This window comes from Artemia sp. Qi Xiang Cuo, chromosome 12 (genome assembly GCF_049724085.1).
Source record: "Artemia sp. Qi Xiang Cuo chromosome 12, ASM4972408v1, whole genome shotgun sequence".
Lineage (NCBI taxonomy): Eukaryota > Metazoa > Arthropoda > Branchiopoda > Anostraca > Artemiidae > Artemia > Artemia sp. Qi Xiang Cuo.
In genome coordinates this window covers 35,253,465-35,280,548 of record NC_142805.1, presented here as the reverse complement: position 1 = coordinate 35,280,548, position 27,084 = coordinate 35,253,465, and the positions used below count along the sequence as shown (strand labels likewise).

The 27,084-nt window shown below is 36.2% G+C and overlaps 1 protein-coding gene across 5 annotated transcripts in view; it reads right to left on the bottom strand.

The window, feature by feature from the left end:
- Positions 1-27,084, bottom strand: part of LOC148946059 (polypeptide N-acetylgalactosaminyltransferase 11-like) — a 99,826-nt gene that overhangs the window by 54,409 nt on the left and 18,333 nt on the right. For all 5 annotated transcript variants that reach the window (XR_016142542.1, XM_089098016.1, XM_089098013.1 and 2 more), the window contains one exon: positions 6,804-7,322. Coding sequence is in view for 4 of the 5 variants with exons in the window: in XM_089098016.1 (XP_088954142.1) it covers positions 6,804-7,293 (490 nt within the window). In the remaining variant the exon portion in view is untranslated. The remainder of the gene's footprint in view (positions 1-6,803; positions 7,323-27,084) is intronic.

Below are 27,084 nucleotides of genomic sequence, written 5' to 3'. Positions count from 1 at the left end.
GCAAAATTTTCATGGGATGATAACTTTACAAAAACCAATTATTATTTCAAGCTGTGTGTTTTTGTTTGTCATAACGTCAGAAAAAAAGAAAATAACCATAATAACCATGCTTACTGAAAATGACCAATAAAATGTTGATTGACAGTTTAACATATATTGGTACTCATTCCTCAAAGTCTCAGCAATTTTGGATTTATTAACTTTATAAAAGAGAAAACGTTAAGATGCATTTTAGTTTCAGTAAAGTACAAATAACGTTCTGGTCTTTAGAAGGCATAGGAGGCGTTAGCTCTACTCCTGTTTATGGTAGTTCTTGTTCATTTTAAGTTTGACTGGATTATATATAATAATTTCTGTTCGTTTTGGGTTTCATTTATCTACTGATAATGACTTACAGTCGTTATACGCTTAAATTACTATTTATTTCTGCTCGTCTTAGGTTTAATGTTTTTCTTTACTTTTTTCGAAAAGCTCTTTTTATGGATTTTTTTTTAAAATTAACTTCTGTTCCTTTTCAAAAGATAGAGTTTTTTATGTCACAATTTACACGGTGTGTACATTTTTCTTTTTAGTTCAAAATCCCCCTCAATATATCCTGCAAGTTTCAACTTAATAAATTTCGCCATTCCTTAGACATCGAAGATATGCCCTTTTGACAACCTTGGATGCAGATACGCAGTGTCTTTTGATTTAGTCTTACATCTCTTTCAACTTTCCCTGAAGGTTTCAACCCAACACTCTTTTCTGTTCCTGAGATATTGCATCTATGCCAGTTTGAAAACCAGGATGCACTTCAATTCTTTTGATTTAGTCCGGTAGTTATAGTAGTAGTAACAGCAGTAGCCGTTGCATCCACAGTCATAATCGCAGAAGTGTTAGTAGCAGTCACAGACGCAGTCACAAGAATTCGCAGTCACAAGTAGTCGCAGTCACAAGCAGTTGAAGTCGTATGTTTTCATAGTTTCAAGTAGTCACAGTCAGCGTCGCAAGTAGTTTCATTCGCAATCGCAAGTAGTCACAGCCACAATTAGTTATTTTAGAAATGGTAGTAGTAGTCGTAATAGCAGTAGTAGTAGTATTCACATACTGTCTTTTGGTTAGTTTGACATCCCCCTCAACATACTGTGAAAGTTTCAACTTAATGCCCTAAGTCGTTCCTGAAATACTACTATTACGCCCTTTTGATAACCTGTATTCTCATAGTGTCTTTTCATGTTACTCAATATCCCCCTCAACATTCCCTGACAGTTGTAAATTATTACGGTACCTTTAGCCTTTTTGGGTAACCAGGATCAAACATACCCCCCCCCTTTCCAATCTCAAAACATGTATGTAAACAACGAGCAACTTGCGTAACTTAGAGCCCTTGCCCCAAGGGCTGGGGGAGAGGGGAATGTCATCCCTGAAGGCATAGTTATTCGAACTTTTTAACTATTTAAAACAGAACAGCTATCTCAACATTTTGTTAAGATTTATTTGGAGGGAGGACAGCTAAAAGACGCGTGGGAAGGGGGCTAGCTACCCTCCAATTATTTTTGAATCTTAAAAAGGGCACTAGACTAGAAGTTTCAATTACCAATCGAACGAGCCCACTCCGAAGCTGTATAGCCCTTTCCATACAAAATGACCTGAAAAAAAAAATAATACATTGAAGCTTTATTGCTCTTTGCTTAGCACTGCCTATGATTACACAATCAATGTTTTTTCGCTGAACTTGCTTTATTCTGAGTTTATATTGATTATTGAAAATTACCTAACCATGGTAATTCTGTCAAGATTATAACTGAATTCACCTCATTTCCTTACAGTATTGCTAATTCACTGCACGTTTGCCGTGGAAGAGTTAAAAACTGTCAAAATAATTGTAATTTTGCGCAATGGTGGAAAATCATTTAAAAAACTCAGTGTCTTGTCCTGCCTCGGATTTACTCTGTGGTTAAACAACATTCAAAACTTTAATTAGGATTAGAAATTGGTAAGTTTTCTTAGCCTTAAAGTATTCCTCAAATATTAAAACTTAGTACATACGTTATAAAGTTAATATTTAAAAAATAAAGAAATGATAAAAATATTGGTTAACTTAAGTTTCAGGTTGAATCTTGATATATACTTCATGTACCTTAAATTTAAAAAGTGTGATCTATTCCATTGGTTTGTTTCTGCAACGTAATTGTACAAGTCGATCATACTATTATTATTTCTTGAAAAAAAAGAAAAAAAAAGAATTACCTCTTTCGAACCTCATCAGTTCAAGTATGTACGGCTCTTGAAACGTGGGCACTTGAAAAGGCAGAAGAAGATGTGTTAAATATTTTCCAGGGGAATTGTTTATGGACACTTTTGGGTACTCATGTAACTGACCGTGTGTCAGACAAAAAGCTGTATAAAAAATGTGGTGAGATCCCACTTTCCAGGGCTATGACGAAAGAAAGGTTGAAATGGCTACAACATAATTTATTGTTGAAGGACGAAAGATTGAAAACATTGTACTTCTCAGCCATCCATCTGGGGATAAACAAAAAGCAGGTCGTAGCCGAGTGGGATGGGACGAAATTATAATAAAAGGTTTAAAGGAAACTGGAACTTCATGGGGGAGGGGTAATAAAAGAGTGAAGCTTAGAAAAGACTGGGATGGAGGGAGAGCTTGCCAATCTGTGTTTGCCTTAGGTACTTAGGTGCTGCAGTGAGTTTTTATTAGCAGTAGTAGTATTGTTTCTTTCATGAGAAATTAATTTAAAAATGTTTTCCACAAAATAAATTTTTCAAAAAAAGTAAAGAACTCCATTAAACAAAAAATGAGCAAAAATAAAATCAAATAATCTACCAAGCATGAAACTACCACAAATCAACATCGATAAATAAATGAAACCCAAAACGAACAGAAATTACAATAATTAACCGAGTCAAGCTCAAAACGAGCAGTAATTAACATAAGTTGGGTGCAAAACCCCTATGCCTTCCCAAGGCCAAAACAAAATTTGCACTTTACTGAAAAAATATAAATGTTTTTACTTTTATAACTTTAATAAATCCAATAATATTAACATTTTGATTACTAAATATCAGTATATTCATATTAAACTGACAATGCAAATTCATTTTTATTTTTTTAGTAAAGTGCAAATTTTGTTCTGGCCTTGGGAAGGCATAGGGGTTTTGCGCCCAACTTATGTTAATTTCAGCTCGTTTTCGTAACGCGGTCGTCTCCGGTCGAAGTTGCCCTCAAATCAGTTTCGACTATTAAAAAGGGCATCAGCCCTTTCTATTTTCAATCGAATGAGCCCTTTTCGAAGTTCCCACGACAACTCCTTAGATACGAAGTGCCCTGGTCTAAACAACAACAACAACAAAAAATAATAAAATACTCCCACTTCGATTTTTACTATAAAAATGTCAAGCCTTTCATTCACTTTAGACTATTAAAAATAGCGCTAGGTCTTTCAATTTCCAATCGAATGAGCCTTTTTGGTAACGACAACTCTTTCTATAAGCACCTTATATGCACCCAGGGCATAAATTATAACCCTTACCCTAAGGTCTGTTAGGGTGGTTGTCATCCTCTAAAACCGAATTTCCAGAACTTTCAACTACGTTAAACAACATGGCTATCTCAAAATTTTGAATTTCCAATCGAATGACCTTTTTTGAAGTTTCTACGACAACCCCTTCTTTAAAAACCTTATATGCCCCCAGGCCATAACTTAAAACCCTTGGCCTGAGGGCTGTGGAGGAGTGTCCTCCTCAAAAACTTATTTTATATCTGGAAATCAATTACGCTGAACAAAATTGCCATCTAAAAATTTTGAATGGATATGTTTGGGGGAATGATGGGCGTGGGGGTGGGGCTAGTTGCCCTCCAATCACTTTCGACTATTAAAAAGGGCACTAGCCCTTTGAATTTCCAATCGAATGAGTCTTTTTTGAAGTTTCTACGACAACGCCTTCTATAAAAACCTTGTATGCCCCCAGGGCACAACTTAAAACCCTTGCCCCGAGGGTTGTGGATGAGTGTCCTCCTCAAAAATATATTTTCTACCTAAAAATCAACTACGCTGAATAACATGGCTATCTCAAAATTTTGATTGGATTTGTTTGGGGAAATGATGGTTGTGGGGGGGGGGGGGATAGTTGTCCTCCAATCACTTTCGACTATTAAAAAGGGTACTAGCCCTTCGAATTTCCAATTGAATGAGCCTGTTTTGAAGTTTCTACGACAACGCCTTCTATAAAAACCCCATATGCCCCAGGCATAACTTAAAACCCTTGCCCTGGGGGTTGTGGGGGAGTGTCCTCCTCAATCTGGAAATCAACTACGCTGAACAAAATGGCTATCTCAAAATTTTTATTGAATTTGTTTGGGGAAATGATGGGTGTGGGGGGGAATAGTTGCCCTCTAATCACTTTCGACTATTAAAAAGGGTACTAGCCCTTCGAATTTCCTATCGAATGAGCCTGTTTTGAAGTTTCTACGACAACGCCTTCAATACAAAACCTTATATGCCCCCAGGCATAACTTAAAACCCTTGCCCTGGGGGTTGTGGGGGAGTGTCCTCCTCAAAAACATATTTTCTATCTGGAAATCAACTATGCTGATCAAATTCGCTATCTCAAAATTTTGATCGGATGTGTTTGGGGGAATGATGGGCGTGGGGTGGGCTAGTTGCCCTCCAATCACTTTCGACTATTAAAAAGGGCACTAGCCCTTTGAACTTTCAATCGAATGAGCCTTTTTTGAAGTTTCTACGACAACACTTTCTATAAAAACCTTATATTCCCCAAGGACATAACTGAAACCCCTTGCCCTGAGGTTTGTTGGGACGTGTCCTCCTCAAAAACATATTTTCTATCAGGAAATCAACTACGCTGAACAAAATGGTTATCTCAAAATTTTGATTGGATGTTTTTGGGGGAATAATGGGCGTGGAGGGGGGGGCTAGTTGTCCTCCAATCACTTTCAACTATTATAAAGGGCACAATCCCTTTGAATTTCCAATCGAATGAGCTTTTTTTGAAGTTTCTATGACAACGCCTTCTTTAAAAACCTTATATGCCCCCAGGGCATAACTTAAAACCCTTTCCCTGAGGGTTGTGGGGGAGTGACCTCCTCAAAAAAATATTTTCTATGTGGAAATCAACTACTTTGAACAAGATGGCTATCTCAAAATTTTGATTGGATTTTTGGGGAAATGATGGGCGTGGTGAGGGGGGGGGGCTAGTTGCCCTCCATTCACTTTTGACTATTAAAAAGAGTACTATCCCTTTGAACTTTCAATCGAATGAGCCTTTTTTGAAGTTTCTACGACAACGCCTTCTATAAAAACCTTATATTCCCCCAGGGCATAACTTAAAACCCTTGCCCTGAGGGCTGTGGGGGAGTGTCCTCCTCAAAAATATATTTTCTATCCGTAAATCAACGACGAAGAACAAAATCACTATCTCCCAATTTGTAGTGGATGTGTTTGGGGGAATGATGGGCGTGGGGGGGCTTGTTGTCCTCCAATCACTTTTGACTATTAAAAAGAGCACAAGCCCTTTGAATTTCCAATCTAATGAGCTTTTTTTGAAGTTTTTACGACAACACCTTCTATAAAAACCTTTATATGCCCCCAGGGCATAACTTAAAACCCTTTCCCTGAGGGTTGTGGGGGAGTGTCCTCCTCAAAAAAATATTTTCTATGTGGAAATCAACTACTCTGAACAAGATGGCTATCTCAAAATTTTGATTGGATTTTTTGGAGAAATGATGGGCGTGGTGAGGGGGGGGGGGCTAGTTGCCCTCCAATCACTTTCGACTATTAAAAAGAGTACTATCCCTTCGAATTTTCAATCGAATGAGCCTTTTTTGAAGTTTCTACGACAACGTCTTCTAGAATAACCTTATCTGCCCCCAGGGATAACTTAAAACCCTTACCCGGTGTGTTTTGGGGGAGTGTCCCCCTCAAAAACATATTTTCTATGTGGAAATTAACTACGCTGAACAAAATTGCTATCTCAAAATTTTGATTGGATGTGTTTGGGGGAAAGATGGGCGTGGGGGGGGGGGGTAGTTGCCCTCCAAACACTTTCGACTATTAAAAAGGGCACTAGAACTCTCAATTTCCAATCGAATGAGCCCCTTTTGAAGTTTCTGCGACGACCCCTTCCATATGAAGTGTCCTTCTTTAAAGGAAAAAAATAATTCATAGTACACTGTGCCAACATTGTTCTTTTATACCCTCAGGGCATAACTTACAAGCCTTTCCTCAACGGTTGTGGGGGAGTGTCTTCCTAAAAATCATATTTTCTATCTGGAGATCAACTACGCTGAACAAAATGGCTATCTCAAAATTTTGATTGGATGTGTTTGGGGGAATAATTAGCGTGGGGGTGGGGCTAGTTTTCGACTATTAAAAAGAGCACTAGCCACTCCAATTTCCAATCGAATGAGCCCTTTTCTACGACAACTCCTTCGATACGAAGTGCCTGATTGAAGAAGAAAAAAAAACACATTGTGCCCACATCGTTCTTTACTTAGGCAGCGCTAGCGCGCTGCCTATGATACTAAGCAAGTAAAAAGAGGAAGCTTCCTATCCATAAAATTTTTGCAAGAAACTCTTGGTTCTTTTTCTTTGGCAGTTTTTCTTTTCTTTGGAGAAACTTTTTCTTTGGCAGTAGCTATTATTTGACAAAAACTCGACTTTTGCTCCTAATAGGAAAAAAAAAAAAAAAATCAATGTTATGTACATATAAAAAGATTTAAAATTTCTGCAACTCAAACTGAATGAGATGGACGCTTAAAACTAATGAAGCAATTATATACTTACGATCATCACTGTTATCATCAACAATAATAACTTCCTTTAGTAGCCGGTCGGGTGTTCGTCTCAAAATAGTTGTAACAGTTCTCCTCAGAGTTGATAAATCTTCATTATGGAAGCATACAATTATACTTGCCTCATGCAAGACGTTTGGGAATTTTTCCTGTTTACACAATTTATGCCTTGTATCTGGGACAGGACGAAAATCACCAATTCGTTTACTGATAAGAGTATTAAAGGCGTGTTTTTTATAACCTTCTTCTCTGTACGTCCTATCTGCCTCAGAGTTTATCAATCCAATTTCATCATCAAGAATTTGGGTAAAATTTGTGGGACCAGCAGCAATAACTGGAAAGGCAGATTTCCACTTGTACTCTTGGATTTTCAGAGGGTTAAAAATGCGTGTCTTCCACAAATAAACAACCAAAGCCATCCATGACACAGATGATATTACAGTCCCCCAGATAAAGGGACTAATAAGCTTAATTCTACCCATTTCGATTTCTTTGTTGTTAGAACAGAGATCTGGAAAAAAATAATACAGATAACACTCAAGATGAATCAAATATATCTAGTTACTGCAAACGTCACGAAAAGATATGGACGATACAATACCATAGGTGGACACAGGTACCTACAACCGAAAAGGAGAAGATCAGAATATTTTCCCTAATGGACTGGATGGCAAAACCCAAGAAAGGTGAACTTCTTAAGTTTAGATGCAGTGTTTAGGACCAATTCTACCCAGTATACAAGGAAAACAATACTATAGTTAAAACACTATTCAGAAAGAATTACACCCTGAACACAATACTAACCGTGTTTTAAATTGACGTGTTGCTTTTGAACGTTTAATTAGTGGTTTGTTTTTCCGTATCTATATTTTGTTAAATTTCAATTTTTTACGAGCAACTTTTTAAATTTTTTTTTTTTTTTTTTAATAATCCAGCTCAATGGCTCAAAATACAGCAAACAAAAATATCACATTGGGTTATATACCTTTTTTTTTTTAGCAATACTTTGTGGTGAATCACTTGGTTAAGTTCTTTTGTCTATATTCCTTAAATTAACAAAACTCAAACAGGGAGAAATTAGTGTTTCTCAAAATTGTGGGTTCTTTTGGACAAATAGAAACGTTTTCCTTTAAAAATATCTTGTGTGTACTGTACTGTTGGATGATTCACGAACAATTTTTATCAACATCCAAATTTAAAATGTTTTTAAGGGGGTATCAGATATATAGGCTAAAAAAAAATCAGCAACAAGAGCTAACTGCATGGGCCAGGTACCTGTATTGTATATTATTTCTATTGTGGTTTAATGGACCCAGCATTTTGTCTGGGGAGAAGGGGCACAATAATCCTAAATATCATGCTATTGGGAATAATGGGCACTGAATATTACCTTGGACCCACTTGTGCCTCCGGAGGCACCCAGGGCATCGACGAAGAGACGCCAGCCGTCCCTCAAATGGACTGCTGCCATAACGTCTACCCAATGGGGTTGTATGGACGTATTCGCGTTGAGAAGGTCTCTGGTATGTACTCAGCTCCTTCAAAGAAGCTCTCTCACTCTTTATGGCAGCGTTTGTAAAGGCGAAAAGAACAGGATACGGGTTCTCCACTTGTTTTGATTAACTGAAGGAGGAAACAAGTAGGAAACAGTACTTGACGACAAAACTTTATTTGTTTGGGTCACAGTTTATAGAATTATCCAGTAAGTTTATCGCAGATCATTTCTGGTCTTCATTCTCGGTGCGAACAAAAAGCTCCTCCCAATTATTTCCGCATTAGCGGGTTAGTGTGTTTTCGTCAATCAATGAGAAATGGTTACGAAGTGCATTATTCGTAATTGCGAAAGCAGAAAAAAACTTAGTGAGCCAGCCAAGTGGTTTGCAAGTGTCCCATCTCACAGGTATGACTTAATTTATATACAAATTATGACTTAATCTATTATTTACATACAGTGGACTCAAATGATTGGCCTATGTAGGATTTTGTAAAAAAGGAGGCGGGGGGTTGATGAAATTTGTGAAAATAAGGATTTTTTTTCTTCTAATTACTGGTGGAATAGGTGTGATGGTTTCAGGGGCGGATCCAGGATTTTTTTAGGGGAGGGGGGCGCAAAGTAGGTTGATCCGACAAACTTACGTTAGGAGCCAGTTTAATTAATGGAAACTTGCGTTAATTAGGTAAATTACACTACTTTAGACTACTTTACGGGGGTAACCCTCATCCCCCCCCCCGCTGGATCCGCAACTGGATAGTTTATCATTTTTTTTCACGTCGTGATATTTATTTTCTCAGATTGTAGTTCCTGTGATATTTGAAAAGTCATCGCTTTATGGCATTGTTCAAATAAAACTTATTTTTTACTTGATTATCGTCGTAAATTTATTCTTTGTCTTTCTTTCCATTCTTAAACCAATGTTATATTTACCTTTTGCATTATTGCAGCCCACTATATATACATTCATATAAATTTATATGCAGTGTTACCGCCATACCAATTATTATCCTTTCATTTTTTATTATTTAATAATAATTTCTGGTCGTTTTGAGTTTGAATTATTGTAGGCTTCTATTTCTACTGATCTTAAGTTTAATATGGCCTTTACTTTTCTTTAAAAAAAACTTTCTTTTTCGTAAAGTTTTCGTAGTATATATATATATATATATATATATATATATATATATATATATATATATATATATATATATATATATATATATATATATATATATATATATATATATATATATATATATATATCGGCGCGTACAAACAGCTCCTCTCATTTGATCTGCCGTTAGCGGTCCAATTACCCTGGAACACGTATTTTGGCAGAAACTTTCTCAAAATGCCTTTGAAACCAACTCGAGACTTCGAAACCTACTTGTAATTCCTATAAACATCTGAACTAATTTTATATATATATATATATATATATATATATATATATATATATATATATATATATATATATATATATATATATATATATATATATATTTATATCGCTGCGTACAAACAGCTCCTCTCATTTGATCTCAAAATGCCTTTGAAACCAACTTGAGACTTCGAAATCTATTTTTAATTCCTAAAAATATCTAATAATAACATTACACTACTAACTACCGATTTTCATGTATGTATTGGAATAAATTAATTTAAAATTAGTTTCTTCAAAATTAGTGTTCCAACGTTGAAGCCAAGTTTCGCGTCCAAGAGAAATCTGACTTGTCTACCCGTAAAAAGATCTGATGCCGCTTATGTTTATACCTGCAAAAACGTTCTCTGGAGTACTCGCACCCCGGTCCGGGTTTTTATAATGGGGGAGATAGGGAATGATCATACTGCTAATTCTATAAACTGTGGTTTGGGTGCATGCATCCAGCTGTCTCCTGAGGGTATTATCACAACAAAGCGATTTGTTGATTCCATAATCAAAGGGTTCATCAGATACATAAGTCACAGCAGAGGGTATCCATTACCTCTCCTTCTGCTTCCTTTTGAAATAACCTTGAATACATCAATACATGATCACTGTCATTAATACTTCATCCTCCCTTAAACAGTTCAAGTCAAATCATTTATTGAAAAACAAGATCCAAACTTTCATAGGCATGGCCCGAACATGGTATCTTTAAATAAAAAATAAATAACAGGCAGTAAAGAGCAATGTGGGCACAATGTATTTTTTATTAATTTATTTTTTGGATTTTTTAGAGACCAGGGCACTTCGAGTTGTCTTAGAAACTTGGAAAGGGGCTCATTTGATTCGAAATTGAGAGTTATAGTGCCCTTTTTAATATTCAAAAGTGATTGGAGAGCAACCATCCCCCCTCCTCTCATGGCCATCATTTCCCCAAACACATCCAATAAAAATTCTGAGATAGCGATTTTGCTCAGCATAGTTGAAATTTACAGTAATTATGTCTTTGAGGATGAGAACCTCCCCCTCCAGCTCTCAGGGTAAGGGTTGTAAGTTATGCCCTGGGGGAATATAAAGTTTTTATGGAAAGGGTGGTCGTAAAAATTACGGACGGGGCTCGTATGATTGGAAATCAGAAGTTCTAGTGCCCTTTTTAAGAGTCAAAGTGATCGGAGGGTAACTAGCCCCCTCCTGACATCCTATTTTCCCCAAATGCATCCAATAATTATTTTGAGATAGCCATTTGTTCAACAAATAGTCCAAAGACCACATAACAAGGCCTTCAGGATTGATACAACCCCCTAGAGTCAGGGAGGAGGTATTGTAAGTTATGCCCTGGGGGAATATAAAGTTTCTGTGGAAAGAGTGGTCGTAAAAATTACGGACGGGGCTCGTATGATTGGAAATCAGGAGTTCTAGTGCCCTTTTTAAGAGTCAAAGTGATCGGAGGGTAACTAGTCCCACCCTCTCCTCACAGCTTATTTTCCCCAACTGCATCCAATAATTATTTTGAGATAGCCATTTGTTCAACAAATAGTCCAAAGACCACATAACAAGGCCTTCAGGATTGATACAACCCCCTAGAGTCAGGGAGGAGGTATTGTAAGTTATGCCCCAGGGGCATATAAGGTTTTTATGGAAGGGGTAGTCGTTTAAGCTTTAGAAGAGGCTCGTTTGACTACAAATGTAAACTTCTAGCTCCCTTTAAAGAGTCAAAAGTGATGGAGGGACACTAGCATCCCCCTCACTGACACCCTCTTTTCCCCAAATGCATCCGATTGAAATTGTGAGATAACCATTTTGTTCACAATAGTCAAAAGAGCATATAAAATGCCTTCAGGGTGGACATAACACCCAGAGCCCAGGGACAATGGTTGTAAGAATCAAAAGTGAATGGAAGGCAATCAGCCACCCCCTCCCCCAAGCATATCATTCCCCAAAACAAATCCAATCAAAATTTTGAGAGAGCTATTTTGTTAGCATTGTCGAGAGGTCCAGTAATAATGTCTTTGGGGATATCAACCTCCCCACTGTCCACAGGGCAAGAGCTGTAAGTGAGGCAATTCACTCATTGTTTACATACAGTATATGTTGGTGAGAAAGGTATGTATGTTTAGTGTTGTAAATGCTAAAATTGGTAATGCTAAAATTGGGCATTTTACATATTTTCCGTAATTTTACGGACCCTCATCAAATTAGCATTTTACCTATTTTACTACTTTACGTATTTTATCGGTATTTTACCGATTTTTATATATTTCACTGACATATTTTACGGCACATATTTTATAAGTCTTAAAAGAGAACTAAACAATAACAACAAAAGAACGAAATGGTAAGTTGAGATCATTCATGCAACTATTGATAAGCTGCGGTTGACAAATGGTGTCCGTGTCCATGATTTTTAGTTTTAAAAATCTCGCGCAAAGGACATTCTTTTTTGTAGTGCTATCGTTTTCCTACTAAGTTGGTGAAAGGAGTACCCAAAAAAAGCTACGTGTGTCTAGGCTTGAGGCCAAAATAAAATTGGCGTTTTTTACTGAGCATTTTTTTTTGCTGTTGCTACTCTAGTGCAGACACACTAGGTGGTAAACATTCTACCGCTACAACGTCAGTCGATCATAATTGGTCATAAGCCTTTTCGTGTTTTCAATGAAAACAATAAAAAAAACATTCCCCCTCCCCTACACATTGGAATATAGATTGTATGTCCCTTGTCTATATTCATAAGAATTAATTACATGGTTAAAGACTGTAGGTTGTAGATTATCTTGTAAAAAATTATAACTACCTCTACTTTAATACACTCTATTGTTCTAATATGCTTTGTTAAATCAGACAACCTTTTAGCCCAAAACAGACTTGGTGTTTCTTACCAAGGGTTTTTTAGAGGTGTATAAGATAGTATTGCGATGGACACTTTGGGCAGAGAAAAAAACAAACTTGGTAAAACAAACGTCAATGGCAGCAAGACAGCTGTCTGTTGTCAAAACCAAAAAAAGGGCAAAATAAACAATCGTTTATTTTAATACCTACGCCGAGATGGAAGCAGAACGAAATGGAAGGGGACACACTTGGCAGTTTTTTTGTTTGTTTGTTTGTTTTTAACTGCTGATGAATCAGTGTGTTTCCAGAGGGCATATCATAAAAAAAACAACTAAATTGGAAGTAATAATTTTTTTTCCTGTGAAAGGAGAGGACGATTGCGAAAAAAGGAAGATAATTTGATTAGGGGGTGTCGAGAACTTCAAAGAAGCTTGAGGTGTCAGAGGATTTGGGCAAATTCAGCCCCTGTCTTCAACCCTAAGCAAATCAAAGCTTATTAACTAAAAATAAATAAAATGAGTGCTAATCAAATTTATGTGCCCTAAACTAAATAGTATTCTAACAAAACTTGAATTCATCTACGTTAAGAAAATTTCTACCTGTTGGTTTTTATAATAGAGGGGGAGTATTACCTTTTAGGCCTAGGAAAATAAAAATCTTTAAAAATTTTCATTAAAAGCTGAAAAAAAGACAGACAAACAAAAGTGTTCAACTGGTCTTCTAGCTACAAGGCAACTCTAAAACAGCAATTTCACCCTATATTTCCTAGGGAATACCTTATTTTAGCAATTTTACCTTATTTTACCAATTCTACTGACCAGGAAGTTTATTTCATGGTAATTTTACAACAGTATGCATGTTTGAACTCAGGTGAGCCGTTCAGAAAATGTTGAGGGGAGTGTTGAACTAAATCAAAACACATCATGTGTATACGGGTTGTCAAAAGGGCATAACTCAGGAAATGACAGAGTATATTAATTAGGAACTTTCAAGACATGATAAGGGAGATGATCAAAAAGGCAATATTTGCATACTACCACTACTACAACAACTACCCCCACTACTGCTGCTATCACTACTACCATACTACTCCCTTTACAATATTGAGGGGAAATTTGAACTAAATCAAAAGACGTTAGGTGTATGTTCATTGTCAAAAGAGTTTATCTCAAGAACTAATCTGGGTATTAAGCCGGAACTTTCAGAGAATGCTTAAAGGGGAAGATCATTTCACCAAAAGGCAGTATGTGCATGCTACTAGTAATATGACTATTACTTCTACATTTACTACTACTGCTATTTCTATCGCAGCCACTTGTAAGGCCAAGAGCATTGAGATGAAAATTTCAAGAAGTATATGAACATGCCGGTTAATTAAAAGGACATATCAGCAATGTCATAGCAATGGCTAATTGTATTAAGTTGATACTTCCAGGAATTGATGAGAGGGATGTTCAACTGACCTAAAGGCAATATATTAGTAATACTGCTGCTACTAGTACTACTGCTATTACTATTAATACTACAACTAGTAATACCAATACTACTACTGTGACTACTATTACAACTACGCCTAAGGGTATGAAGGTGAAATATAAAGGGAATTTTGAGGGGGAAAGTGAACTGAATCACAACACACTGTCTGTATGCAGGTTGTCCGAAGGACGTAACAATATCTTAGGAACAACATGGTGTGTGAAGTTGAAACTAACAAGGCTTGCTTTGGGGGGGGGGGGGCGTTAAATTAACTAAAAGAATATATTTGCATCCTAATAATTCTGATTCTACTCATACTACAACTGCTGGTACTATTATTACTACTTTTACTGCTACTACTGCCACTAAAGCTAAGGCTACTACTATTAATTCTATTGGTACTACTACTACTACTGCTTCTACTAAAACTAAGGGTATGAAGGAGAAACATTTGGGAAATATTAAACTATATGAAACTAAATTGAAACACACTATGCCCACACAGGTTGTCAAGAGGATGTATAAGAAATGCTTCAGGAATGGTTGATGGTATTAAGTTGAAAATTATTGTGCGTTTTGAAGGGGATGTTGAAGAAACGAGAGGTGCTATGTTCATACTACTATTAATGCTACTACATGATCTAAGAGTATTAAGGTAAAGCTTTCAAGGAATATTTAGCCGTATGTTGAACTAAATCAAAACAAACTATGAGCATGTAGATTTTCAAAAAGGTGACAAAACAATATCTTAAAAACGTCTTACATTAATAAGTTATTTCTTTAATGGTAAGTTGTGGGAGATTTTAAACTAGTCAGAAGGTACTATTCTATACTCTTAATACTACCACTACATTTACAGTAACTGATGGTACTAAGGGCATTAAGGTGAAACTGTTCGGGGACATTTAGGAGAATTTTTATTTTAAAAAAAAAAAAAAAACTATATACATGCAGGTTTTCAAAAGGGCATATAAACAATATCATAGGCTGCACTGCTCTGTAATAGCTAGAAATATCATTGAAACTTTTAAGAGAGCTAATTTGATTGAAAATTAAAAATTCTAGTGCCCTTTTAAGAGTCAAAAGAGATTGGAAGGTAAGCAGCCCTCCTCCCAAGCCCATTCATTTTTCAAACACATCCAGTCGAAATTTCGAGACAGCCATTTTGTTCAGCATAATAGAATGATCCAGTAGCTATGTCCATCCCCATAATTATGCAATTTGCCCATTATGCTTTAAAACTAAATGTTGCTTTAAAACTAAATGAAGAGACAGTGCGTGTATGGTTACCAATAACACACCTCAGCATTATATTGAGAATGACTGGGGATATTAAGTTAAAACTTTTGGGGCTTCTACTTTTACTACTTTTGCTCTTACAATTTAAATAAATCAAAAGAGTGCAAGTCTATCCAGGTTGTCAAAAAGCAAAGAGAGAATTTTTTGGGAATGATATTAAGTTTTATTTTCAGGTCAACTTGAGAAGGTATAAAATTAAATTAAACAATACCATTTGCCTCAGGATTAAAAATTGTTGAAAAAGTTTCTGCAACATACAAATAGCAAGCCAAACTATGGATTCTTACAGAAAAAAGAAACCGAAAAGATATAAAATATTTTTTTTTCCCACGAAAAAGACTATGTCAATAAAGAACAAACATAAATTAATTAAAAAAAAACTTTGTCAACAAAACAAGATTTTCAAAGAATAATAAAGAGCTCCAGTAAACCAAAAATGAGCAGAAATAAAGTCAAATAATCTTCCAAGAATAAGACTACCACAAATTACCATCAATAAAGAAATGAAACCTAAACAAACAGAAATTAAAATAATCAACCAAGTCAAAATTAATATATAAATATCAGTATATGTATATTAAACTGACAATCCATGGTCATTTAATTTTTTTTCATTAAAATGCAAATTATATTCTGGTCTTGACATGGCATAAGGGTTGCCTGCCTTACTCGTGTTAATTTATGCTCTTTTGAGTTTGACTTGGTTATTTATGGTGATTTCTGTTTGTTTTGGGTTTCATTTATTTATTGATGGTAATTTTTGGTAGTTTTATATGAAGATTATTTGACTTTATTTCTGCTCATTTTTAGTTTAATGGAGCTCTTTAATTTTCTTTGAAAAACTTGTTCTGAGGAAAAAGTTTTTTAAATCATAAATAATTTCGGAGACCCCACTGCCCTTCCATGACAATAAAATAAAAGTTCAAAATAGGGATAAAATCCTTATTAATAGACAGTGTATAGAAATTCACAAAAATACCAGATATTTTGGTCACATATACAGTAACCGTCATCAGTAGTAAAGTTTTACTACTGATGATGGTCACTGTATATGTGACCGAAATATCTGTTATTTTGTGAATTTCTATACACTGTCTATTAAAAAGGATTTTATCCCTATTTTGAACTTTTATTTTAAATCATAAATAAAAAGGTCACAACAATTAGTTTTAGTCAAAACTATAAAAGATACTATAATACTTAACATTGGTCAACACAAGAAAAAAAAATTGAAGTGATGAATTATTAAGAACACAAACAAAACCCAGCACAAATTTTTGTAATTGGTGCTGTGAAGTGAAGGAAATTGATGTCAATTTTGGAACTTTCACAGCCACTTCTGTGGGGAGCCAGGATCCAAAAGGAAGAAATAGAGACAGGAGGAAGTTCTTGTAGGTGGGATGGAGGAGGGTTGCACCAAATTCCATGCACAGTTTCACACAACAGACATAAAGGGGGTTAAGTTTGAATACTTCTAGATAACAGTCCAAGTGATCTATCTCCAATTTTCTTTTGTTAGCAGTGCCTGCACCCTGTCTCTGACCTTTTTGCCAATCTCTTTACCAATAATGTACATGTCTGTCTCTTACCTCATTTGGTAAAAAGTGTGCACAATACTAATGCTATACCTTGTTAAAATCAGAGTTGCACCAGGATTTCCAACCTTAATCCCAGAAGGGTCAAAATGTGTACCTTTCAGCATGTGCAATCCCCTTCAAAACATATTTTAACATCATTATTTTTTTTTCCATCATAATAAGAAAAACTTAATAATGCTAAGATTTTCAAAAATTATTTTTTCACAATTAGCATTTAATTGTAAGAATCAATTTCCTTATAGTAGTACAACAGGCTAAAAATTAATCGACAATTTAAGCTATTTATTTAGTTTTCAGTAAAACACAAATGACATGAGTCTTTTGGGGATTTTGAACACTATCAACAAAATTTATCTAGTTTTCAGTAGAGTACAAATGATGTTCTAGACTTTTTGGAGATTTGAGGGGAAGCAACACTGCCCTTATTTGCAGTAACTATGTGCTGTAACATTAAAAAAAGCGCTCATCTTTGGCTTTGTTTCTTTTTTCATAATGATTTTTGCTCATTTAATGTTTCAATTAGATCTCACCTATATATATATACACTTCAGCCTGAATTAGCCAACTAGTCAGCTAATAAGAGAACTGTATATACGTTATAGATTTAGCTAACTAGTTGGCAATTAATATCCCATGTATATATGAACTTTAGTTTAAAAATAGCCAATTAGTCAGCTATCAATAAAGTTTCTAAAGTTTCACATGTTTAGATTAGCCAACCAGTTGGCTATTAGATCTCACCTATATATTCACTTCAGCCTGAAGTAGCCAACAAGTCAGCTAATAAGAAAACTGTGCATACCTTATAGAACTAGCTTACTAGTTTGCTATTAATATCCCATGTATATAGACTTCAGTTTAAAATAGCAAACTAGTCAGCTATCAATGAAGTTTTTATTACACAGTTGAATTAGCGAACTAGTTTACTATTAAAGTCTCATCTATATATACACTTCAGCCTGAATTATCCAACTAGTTAGCTAATTAGAGAACTGTATATACAGTATAGAATTAGCTAAGCAGCTGGCTATTAATATCCCATGTATATATAAACTAGAGTTTCAAATAGCAAACTAGTCAGCTATCAATAAAATGTCTAATATACTTGAGGAATTAGCTAATTAGTTGGCTATTAAGATCTCACCTATATATACCTTTCAGCCTGAAGTAGCCAAATATTTAGCTATCAATAAAGTTTCTATTAGCCTATACAGCAGAATTAGCAATATCTCACTATTAATTCTTTGTGTTTTTGAAAGTCCCATCAAATTATTATATTTCTGTAGTTTGTTAGCTAACATTGTTTTTTGGCAATACTTTTTTCAGCAATTCTATTTTCGTTATACTAACAAAAACTATTACCTGACTTTCTTAGCTTTAAATTGGGTGGCAGAAAAAAAGTCTTGCCAATTTGAAGAAGAGAAAGAAACTTTACCTTCTTCTTCTTTCGAAAAACAGCACCTGGAATCTATGATAGACTCCTTTCGGCTTCTAGGAGGTTTCATCTAAATACACAATTAATACAACGAAAAGCAACACAACCAACAGATTTACCAATAATATGTTCTATGTTCAGGCTGTCTGTTTAAGCTACAAGCTAAATGAAAGAAGACCAGCAAAATATGTAACCCATTTCTCCCAAACATGCTCTTTGTTTGCAGGAATCTGAAGATATTGTTCATTCTTGTTCTGTTTGAGTAAAAATTGTGTTATCCTTTTTTATTCAGTTTTCCCCAATAAATTTTTTAGAGCATGCATATCTCATCTTGATGGATTTGAATATGAATTTTTGTGGAATTTATTGATTTAAGTACTAGAAGTGGCTTATCAATGGGGATACCACCAGATGCCCCCTCCCCTTCAAAAAGATGACTATTTGCAAGTGTACTTGCTCTTTATGACAGCCAATCCTGGCTAGCTAATACTCTTGTACAGCTCTCTTTCCCAAAGCTGAATTCTTTTAACTTGTTGACACCCCATAAACAAAATTGTTCAGTTTTCTCTCTATACATAAACTATACTTTTTTATATAGCTCGGTGGTGGATATCCATCTTGATATTAGCCAAAAAGTCAACATATTATCTGGAAATGACAAGAAGAAAGCAAGATATTCCACATCCCTGACCCCTCCTGCTCAATCATAGTGAAATGATGGGAAAGAGAAAATTTAACTTAACTGGCACTTCAAATCAATTATAATTTGCACTTTGCTAAAATAAAGATTTTTGTTAATCCTGGCCACTGCTTTTCTAACCCCCTTTTCCCTAACCCTCCTCTTACCCCCTTTTCCCTAAATAGAGTCCAGTCAACACCCTTGTCCTTACCCCTCTCCCCTCTGTTTGAAAAAGATGTTAGCTCATTTTGGCAGACAATTAAACTTTGCTAATTTCCTTTCCTGTATATCCACAAACTCAATTCAGTAGCCAATGGGTTTGCTATTTTATATTTTTGTGTGCACTTCAACTGTTTTTAATTGCTGAATGTTTGGCTATTTTAAGGCTGTTTATACATAAAGTGGTTTGATATAAGCCAAATTGTCTAAATATCATCTGGTAATGATGAGCAGAAAGCAAGATATTCCACATCCCCACGCCGACCCCTTCTGCCCAATCATGGTAAAATGATGGGAAAGAGCTAAATTAACTGGCACTTCAAATCAATCATAATTTGCACTCTGATAAAATAATCACATTTTTCTTCATCCTGGCTGCCTCTTTTCTAACCCCCTTTTTCTCAACCAACTTCGTACCCCTTTTTCCCAAAATAAAGTCCATTCAACACCCGTGTCCCTATCCCCTCCTCTGTTTAAAAAAAAAATTGTTAGTACTTCTTGGCAGACAATCCTAGTTTTGCCAATTTCTTTTCCTGGATATACATTGACTGAATTCAGTAGCCAACCAGTTAGCTATTTTACATTTTTGTGTATACTTAAAGTGTTTTTCAATAGCTGACTGGTTTGCTACATTTAGGATATTTATGTATAAAATGGTTTGATATTAGCCAAGTAGTCTAAATATTATAGGGCCGTTCTTTTACTCATCTTTGTGCTAAGATCTTAACATCTTTTGACAAAGAACAGGGCCGTTCTTTCATTCATCTTTTTGCTAAGATCTTGCATGTTTTGACAACGAACGGTTAAAAATAAAATCTTAGCAGTAAAATCTTGCATCTTGCGGCTTTCTTTTGTAAACGTACTTCGTCATTCTGCTCTGATCAGTGGTCTAAGAACGATAAGAATATCATCAAAGTTCTCTCATCATTGTTCTATATGGCAGAAAAATGGCATCTTTCACACTTTTTGCTCAGCGAGCTGTAACATCAGCGAGCTGTAAGATCTTAGAACAAAGATGAGTTAAAAGAACGGAAATCTTTGCAGAAAGATGTGAGATCTTAGATGTAAGATTTTAGTGCAAAAGAATGGGCCGAGTATATCATCAAAGTTCTCTCATCATTGTTTTATATGGCAGAAAGATGGCGTCTTTCACACTTTTTGCTAGAGATAATGAGTGGAAAGCAAGATATTCCATATCGTAAAATAATGGGAAAGAGAAAATCTAAATTATTTGGCACTTCTAATCAATTATAATTTGCACTCTGCTAAAATATTTGCATTTTTTCTTAGTCCTGGCCACCTCTTTCCTAACCCACTGTTGTCTCATCCTCTTCTTACCCCCTTCTTCCTACAAAGAGTCCAGTCAACGCCCTATTTCCTATCCCCCTCCATTAAAAAAAAAATTGTTAGCACTCATTGGCTGACAATACTAATTTGCTATTTTCATTTCCTGTATATAAATAGACTCAATTCAGTAGCCAACCAATTGGCTATTTTAGATTTTTGTTTATACTTAAACTGCGTTTCAATAGCTGACTGGTTGGCTGCAATTAGGACATTAATATATAAAGTGGTTTGAAATTAGCCAAGTAGTCTAAATATTATGTAGAGATGATGAGCAGAAAGCAAGATATTCCACATCCCTGCCTCTAACTCTTCCAAGCCAATCATAGGCAGCGCGCTAGCGCTGCCTAAGTAAAGAACGATGTGGGCACATTGTTTGTTTTTTTTAGTTCTCCATACCCGGGCATTTCGTATCGAAGGAGTTGTCGTAGAAACTTCGAAAAGGGCTCAATCGATTGGAAATTGGAGTGGCTAGTGCCAATTTTAATAGTCGATGTATGTTTTTAAGAAGGACACTCCCCCACAACCCTCAGGTCAAGGGTTTTAAGTTATGGCCTGGGGGCATATAAGGTTTTTATAGAAGGCGTTGTCGTAGAAAATTCGATTGGAAATTCAAAGGCCTTGTACCCTTTTTAATAGTCAAAAGTGATTGGAGGGCAACTAGCCCCCCACACCACACCCATCATTCCCCCAAACACATCCAATCAAAATTTTGAGATGACCATTTTGTTCAGCGTAGTTGATTTCCAGATATAAAATATGTTTTTGAGGAGGACTCTCCCCCACAACCCTCAGGGCAAGGGTTTTAAGTTATGCCCTGGGGGCATATAAGGTTTTTTATAGAAGTCGTTGTCACAGAAACTTCAAAAAATGCTCATTCGATTGGAAATTCAAAGGGCTAGTGCCCTTTTTAATAGTCGAAAGTGATTGGAGGGCAACTGCCCCCCCACCACACCCATAATTACCCCAAACACATCCAATAAAAATTTTGAGATAGCCATTTTGTTCAGCGTAGTTGATTTCCAGACAAAAAACATATTTTGAGGAGGACACTCCCCCTCAACCATCAGGGCAAGGATTATAAGTTATGCCCTGGGGGGATATAAGGTTTTTATTGAAATCTTTCGTAGAAACTTGAAAAAGAGCTCATTCGATTTGACATTCAAAGGGCTAGTACCCTTTTCAATAGTCGAAAGTGATTTGAGGGCAACTAACACCCCTTCCACGCCCACCATTTCCCCAAACACATCCAATCAAAATTTTGAGATAGCCATTTTGTTCCATTTTTTGGAAATTAGGTCTTTAAGGATGACAACCCCTCCCCCCACAGCCGTCAGGGCAAGGGTTGTAAGTTATGTCCTGGGGGCAAATAAAGTTTTTATTGAAAGCATTGTTGTAAAAACTTCAAAAGGGCTCATTTAATTGGAAATTGAAAGGGCTAGTGCCTTTTTTAATAGTTGAAAGTGATTGGATAGCGACTAACGCCCCTCTCACGCCCACCATTTCCCCAATATATCGACTTAAAATTTTGAAATATCCATTTTGTTCAACGTAGTTGAGTTGTATTTGTTTCAACGTAGTTTTGTTCAATGTATCGAAGGAGTTGTTGTAGAAATTTCGAAAAGGGCTCATTCTATTGGAAATTGGAGTGGCTAGTGCCCTTTTTAATAGTCGAAAGTGATTGGTGGGACAATAGCCCCCCCCCCCCCACGCCCATCATTCCCCCAAACACATCCCATCAAAATTTTGAGATAGACATTTTGTACAGCGTATTTGATTTCCAGATAGAAAATATATTTTTGAGGAGGACACTCCCCCACAACCCTCAGGGAAAGGGTTTTAAGTTATGCCTTGGGGGCATATAAGGATTTTACAGAAGGCTTTGTCGTAAAAACATCAAAAAAGGCTCATTCAACTGGAAATCGGAAGGGCTAGTACCCTTTTTAATAGTCGAAAGTGATTTGAGGGCAACTAGCCCCTCCCCCCGCACGTTCATCATTCCCCCAAATACATCCAAACAGAATATTGAGATAGTCATTTTGTTCAACGTTGTTGATTTCCAGATAGAAAATATGTTTTTGAGGATGTGACTCCTACACAACCCCTCAGAGCAAGAGTTTTAAATTATGTCCTGGGGGCATATAAGGTTTTTAAAGAAGGCGTTGTCGTAGAAACTTCAAAAAAGGCTCATTCGATTGGAAATTCAAAGGGCTAGTTCCCTTTTTAATACTCGAAAGGAATTGGAGGACAACTAGGCCCCCCACGCCCATCTTTTCTCCAAACACATCCAATCAAAATTTTTAATAGTCGAAAGTGATTGGAGGGCAACTAACCCCCCTCTCACGCCCCTTTTTTCCCCAAAAACATCCCATCAAAATTTGAGAGGGCCATTTTATTCAACGTAGCTTTAAGTTATGTAAATTATGTTTTTGAGGATGACAACCCCCTCAAACCAATCAGGGCAAGGGTTGTAAGTTATGCCCTTGGGGCATATAAGGTTTTTATAGAACGCGTTGTCGTAGAAACTTAAAAAAGGGCTCATTCGATTAGAAATTGAAATGGCTAGTACCCTTTTTAATAGTCGAAAGCGATTGGAAGGCAACTAACACCCCTTCCACGCCCACCATTTCCCCAAACACATCCAATCAAAATTTTGAGATAGCCATTTTGTTCCACGCAGTTTAAAGTTCAGGAAATTATACCTTTGAGAAGGACACTCCCCCATAGTCTTCAGGGCAAGGGTTATAAGTCATGCCCTGGGAGCATATAAGGTTTGTATTAAAATTTGTCGTAGAAACTTGGGAAAGGGCTCATTCGACTGAAAATTCAAAGGGCTAGTCCCTTTTAATAGTCGAAAGTGATTTGAGGGCAACTAACCCCCCTTTCACGCCCACCTTTTCCCAAAACACATCCAATCAAAATTTTTAGATAGCCATTTTATTCAACGTAGTAGAAAGTTTTGGAAATTAAGTCTTTAAGGATGACAACCCATCCCCCCCCCAACAACCCCCAGGACAAGGATTGTAAGCTATGCCCTAGGAGCATGTAAGGTTTTTATAGAAAGCGATGTTGTAAAAACATCAAAAAGGGCTCATTCAATTGAAAATTGAAATGGCTAGTGCCCTTTTAATAGTCGAAAGTGATTGAAGGGCAACTAACCCCCCTTTCACGCCCACCATTTCCCCAAACACATTGAATGAAAATTTTGAGATATCCTTTTTGTTCAACGTAGTCGAAAGTTCTGGAAATTAGGTCTTTTTAGGATAACCCCCTCAGAGCCCTCAGCGCAAGGGCTGTAAGTTATGCCCGGGGGGCATATAAGGTTTATATAGAAAGTTGTTGTAAAAATTTCAAAAAGGGCTCATTTGTTTGGAAATTGAAATAGCCCTTTTTAATAGTCGAAAGTGAGTGGAGAGTAATTGACCCCCCTCTCACGCCCACCATTTCCCCAAACACATTCAATCAAAGTTTAAAGACAGCCATTTTGTTCAACGTAGTTGAAAGTCCTGGAAATTTTGTATTTAAGGATGACAAACCCCCCAGAGTCCCCAGGGCAATTGTTGTAAGTTAAGATTAAAAATGCACTGTATTAATGCTAATTCTCAATAAGGCATCTCAGCAGTATCCCAAGAATGACTGAGGGTATTACATTCAAACTTTCGGGGCAACTTCTGCTCTTCTTCTTCTAATTCACAGCAGGCGGGCTATTCAGTTAGTACTATTTAGCCCTTTTCTTTTTGCTTCACTCTGTGGGCTACAGGGCTACTGGCTTGGTTGTCTCTTATTTATTAGATATTCTCAGATATCTTTCAGTAGATCTTTTGACTCAAGGAGTTCAAATATAAGATGATAGATATCGATTTCTGTGCTCTGTGTGCAGGTATAGTTGGCTAGGCTCTTGGATGATAGTGAGATTTTGTGGTGTTTGAAGCATTTTAACAGTTTACAAAGCAAGGTATGTTGTGCAGACGTCAGCATATTACATTCAAATAGGCCATGAGCAATTGTTTCATTATTCATATTACAATGCCTGCAAAGAGGGGACAGGGGAATTGAACCACTTGAATTAGAAAACTTATATGAGAATGCAAGGAAATTTAGTCCATTTGTTCCAGAACGAATTCTATGATAAATTTTAGAAAGATACTTATTGGGAAAGGGGGAAAGGATAGGATTACTCTTATTAAAATTAATATCTGATAGCCTCCATCGGTAAATATCTCTAATTGGGATTGGTCTCCCACTTGGCTGGTCAATATTTATATCATTTTTTGCTATTTCATCAACCTGATTATTACCACTTATGCCAGAGTGGCTAGGAATGTACTGAAAATAAGTTTTTATGCCACTTGAAGCAAGATTATCAATAATACTGAGACAATGATAAGTGTCAATGTCCAACTTATATTGAGGAGCTGAGGCCAGCAAATTAAGGCTTGATAGAGAGTCGGAATATATGATAATATTATTTGAATTTGCAATCAAAGGTTGATTTTCCTTAAGATGATCTAATGCCATGAATATGGCATTTAACTCAGCAGACATTATAGATAAATTATTATAAAATCTCTCGCCCATTGCAATTTTCGGGTGAGGAAGGTAAACACCACTAGCAACCTTCTCATCAATTTTTGACACATCAACACATGTTTGGAAGTGATTTTTATAGGTAATTGTATTAAATTCTGCACATTTTTTCTGGAGAAAAGCAATGGGGGTTAAATCTTTATTCCACTTTGAGAAGTCATTATTTATTATGGGACTTGACTAATTCCATAGGGGGGATCAGGGGAGAGTAGGTGCAATAGACATTTCTGGTATGGGGAATTTCTTCTGAATATTGGCATACTCATCTGCAATGCCTCTATACATGGCTGGATTTCTTAACCAATTATGTAGTGTGTGTGAGCTATTTGATTCAATTTTTGTAAGTTTCACTTTGTAAGTTTGTAAGTTTTGTAAGTTTCACAATTTTTGTCCATAAGCAGAAACTTGGTGCTTGTGGGTTTCCTAAGACCAAATATGAGACGTATTATATCATTTTGTGTTGTTTCAATTTTTTGCATCTGGGTCTTTGCACATGCACCATAGATGATGAGCCCATAGTCAATATGGGGTCTTATATGTGATTTATAAAACTGGAGTAAGGTTTTCTCCTTACAACCCTAGGGTGTGGAAAGAGGTCTTTAGTATTTTTGTTTTTCTATAGCATTTTTTTATTGTTTTTGAAATGTGGAGGTGGAAATTAAGTTTTTGGTCAAGCATGAGACCTAGGTAATTAGTATGATTATCTTCTGAAATAGTTGTTTTATTTAGAGTTAGTTTTGCATTAACATGGTTTCGCTTCCGGTGAAATTGGATTATTTTTGACTTGGTGGGTGCAATGGGTAAATCTGAATGTTGAGAGAATTTTTCAAACTGGAAAAGTGACTTTTGCAGATTTGACTGTGCTATCTGAAAGGTGTTGCCAGGTGACCATAGCACCAGATCATCAGCATATTGTAGATTCGTTTGGGGTAGGTTCATGTCCCAGAGATAGAGGGCAAATAGGAGGCAACTGAGGACTGCTCCCTGAGGTAAGCCTTTGGTTATTGTCTTTTGGGGTGAAGAGGTTGAACCAACACAAACGATGAAACTTCGCACTTCTATGAAGGATTTAATAAAAGATACTAGCTTAGAGGGTACTCCAAGGTTTGCAAGTTTGTTTAAAAGGATTTGGCGGTTCACATTGTCATATGCCCCTTCAAAATCTAGGAAAGCTGCAACTAGGACATTATTTTTTGAGAAAGATTCATTTATTGCATTTGTTAGCAAAATGAAAGCATCTTTTGAGGAGTGGTGTTTCCTGAATCCAGTTTGAGTGTGAGGGATCATATTATTTTTTCCAACAAACCAGAGGAGTCTTTGATAGATCATTTTGTCTATTATTTTTCGCATCAGAGGTGTAATCACTATAGGTATATAGGATTCGTGGTTATATTTGGGTTTATTTTTCTTTAGGATTGGTAGGAGGAACGAACATTTCCATATATTGGGGGACATAGAAGATGCTCAAGCGTGATTATAACAGTTTAGAAGTTCATGTTTGTATGAAGGGGTGAGATTATTTATCCATGTAGGGTGTATATTGTCATAGCTGCCGCAAGTTTTGGTCCTAATATGATGTATTGCATTATTCTATTCCTGGATTGAAAATGGATTAGTTATGTACTCGGATCCTGGGCGTGGTTGGTAACTTGGGTTCAAAGGAATTGGGGACAGCTTGCTTTGATTATTTGATGTTAGCTTATTAACAAAAAGAGTTGCAAATAGGTTAGCTTTTTCATTATCGTTGTCATAATGGGTATTATTATGTATAAGCTCATACAGGAGTGGGTTGGGGGAAGTCTTTTTTTCACATATGTGGCTTATGACTTTATGTATAATTGGCTCATGTGTTTCTCTGGAGATTATTTGCAAAATTATTCCAGTATTTA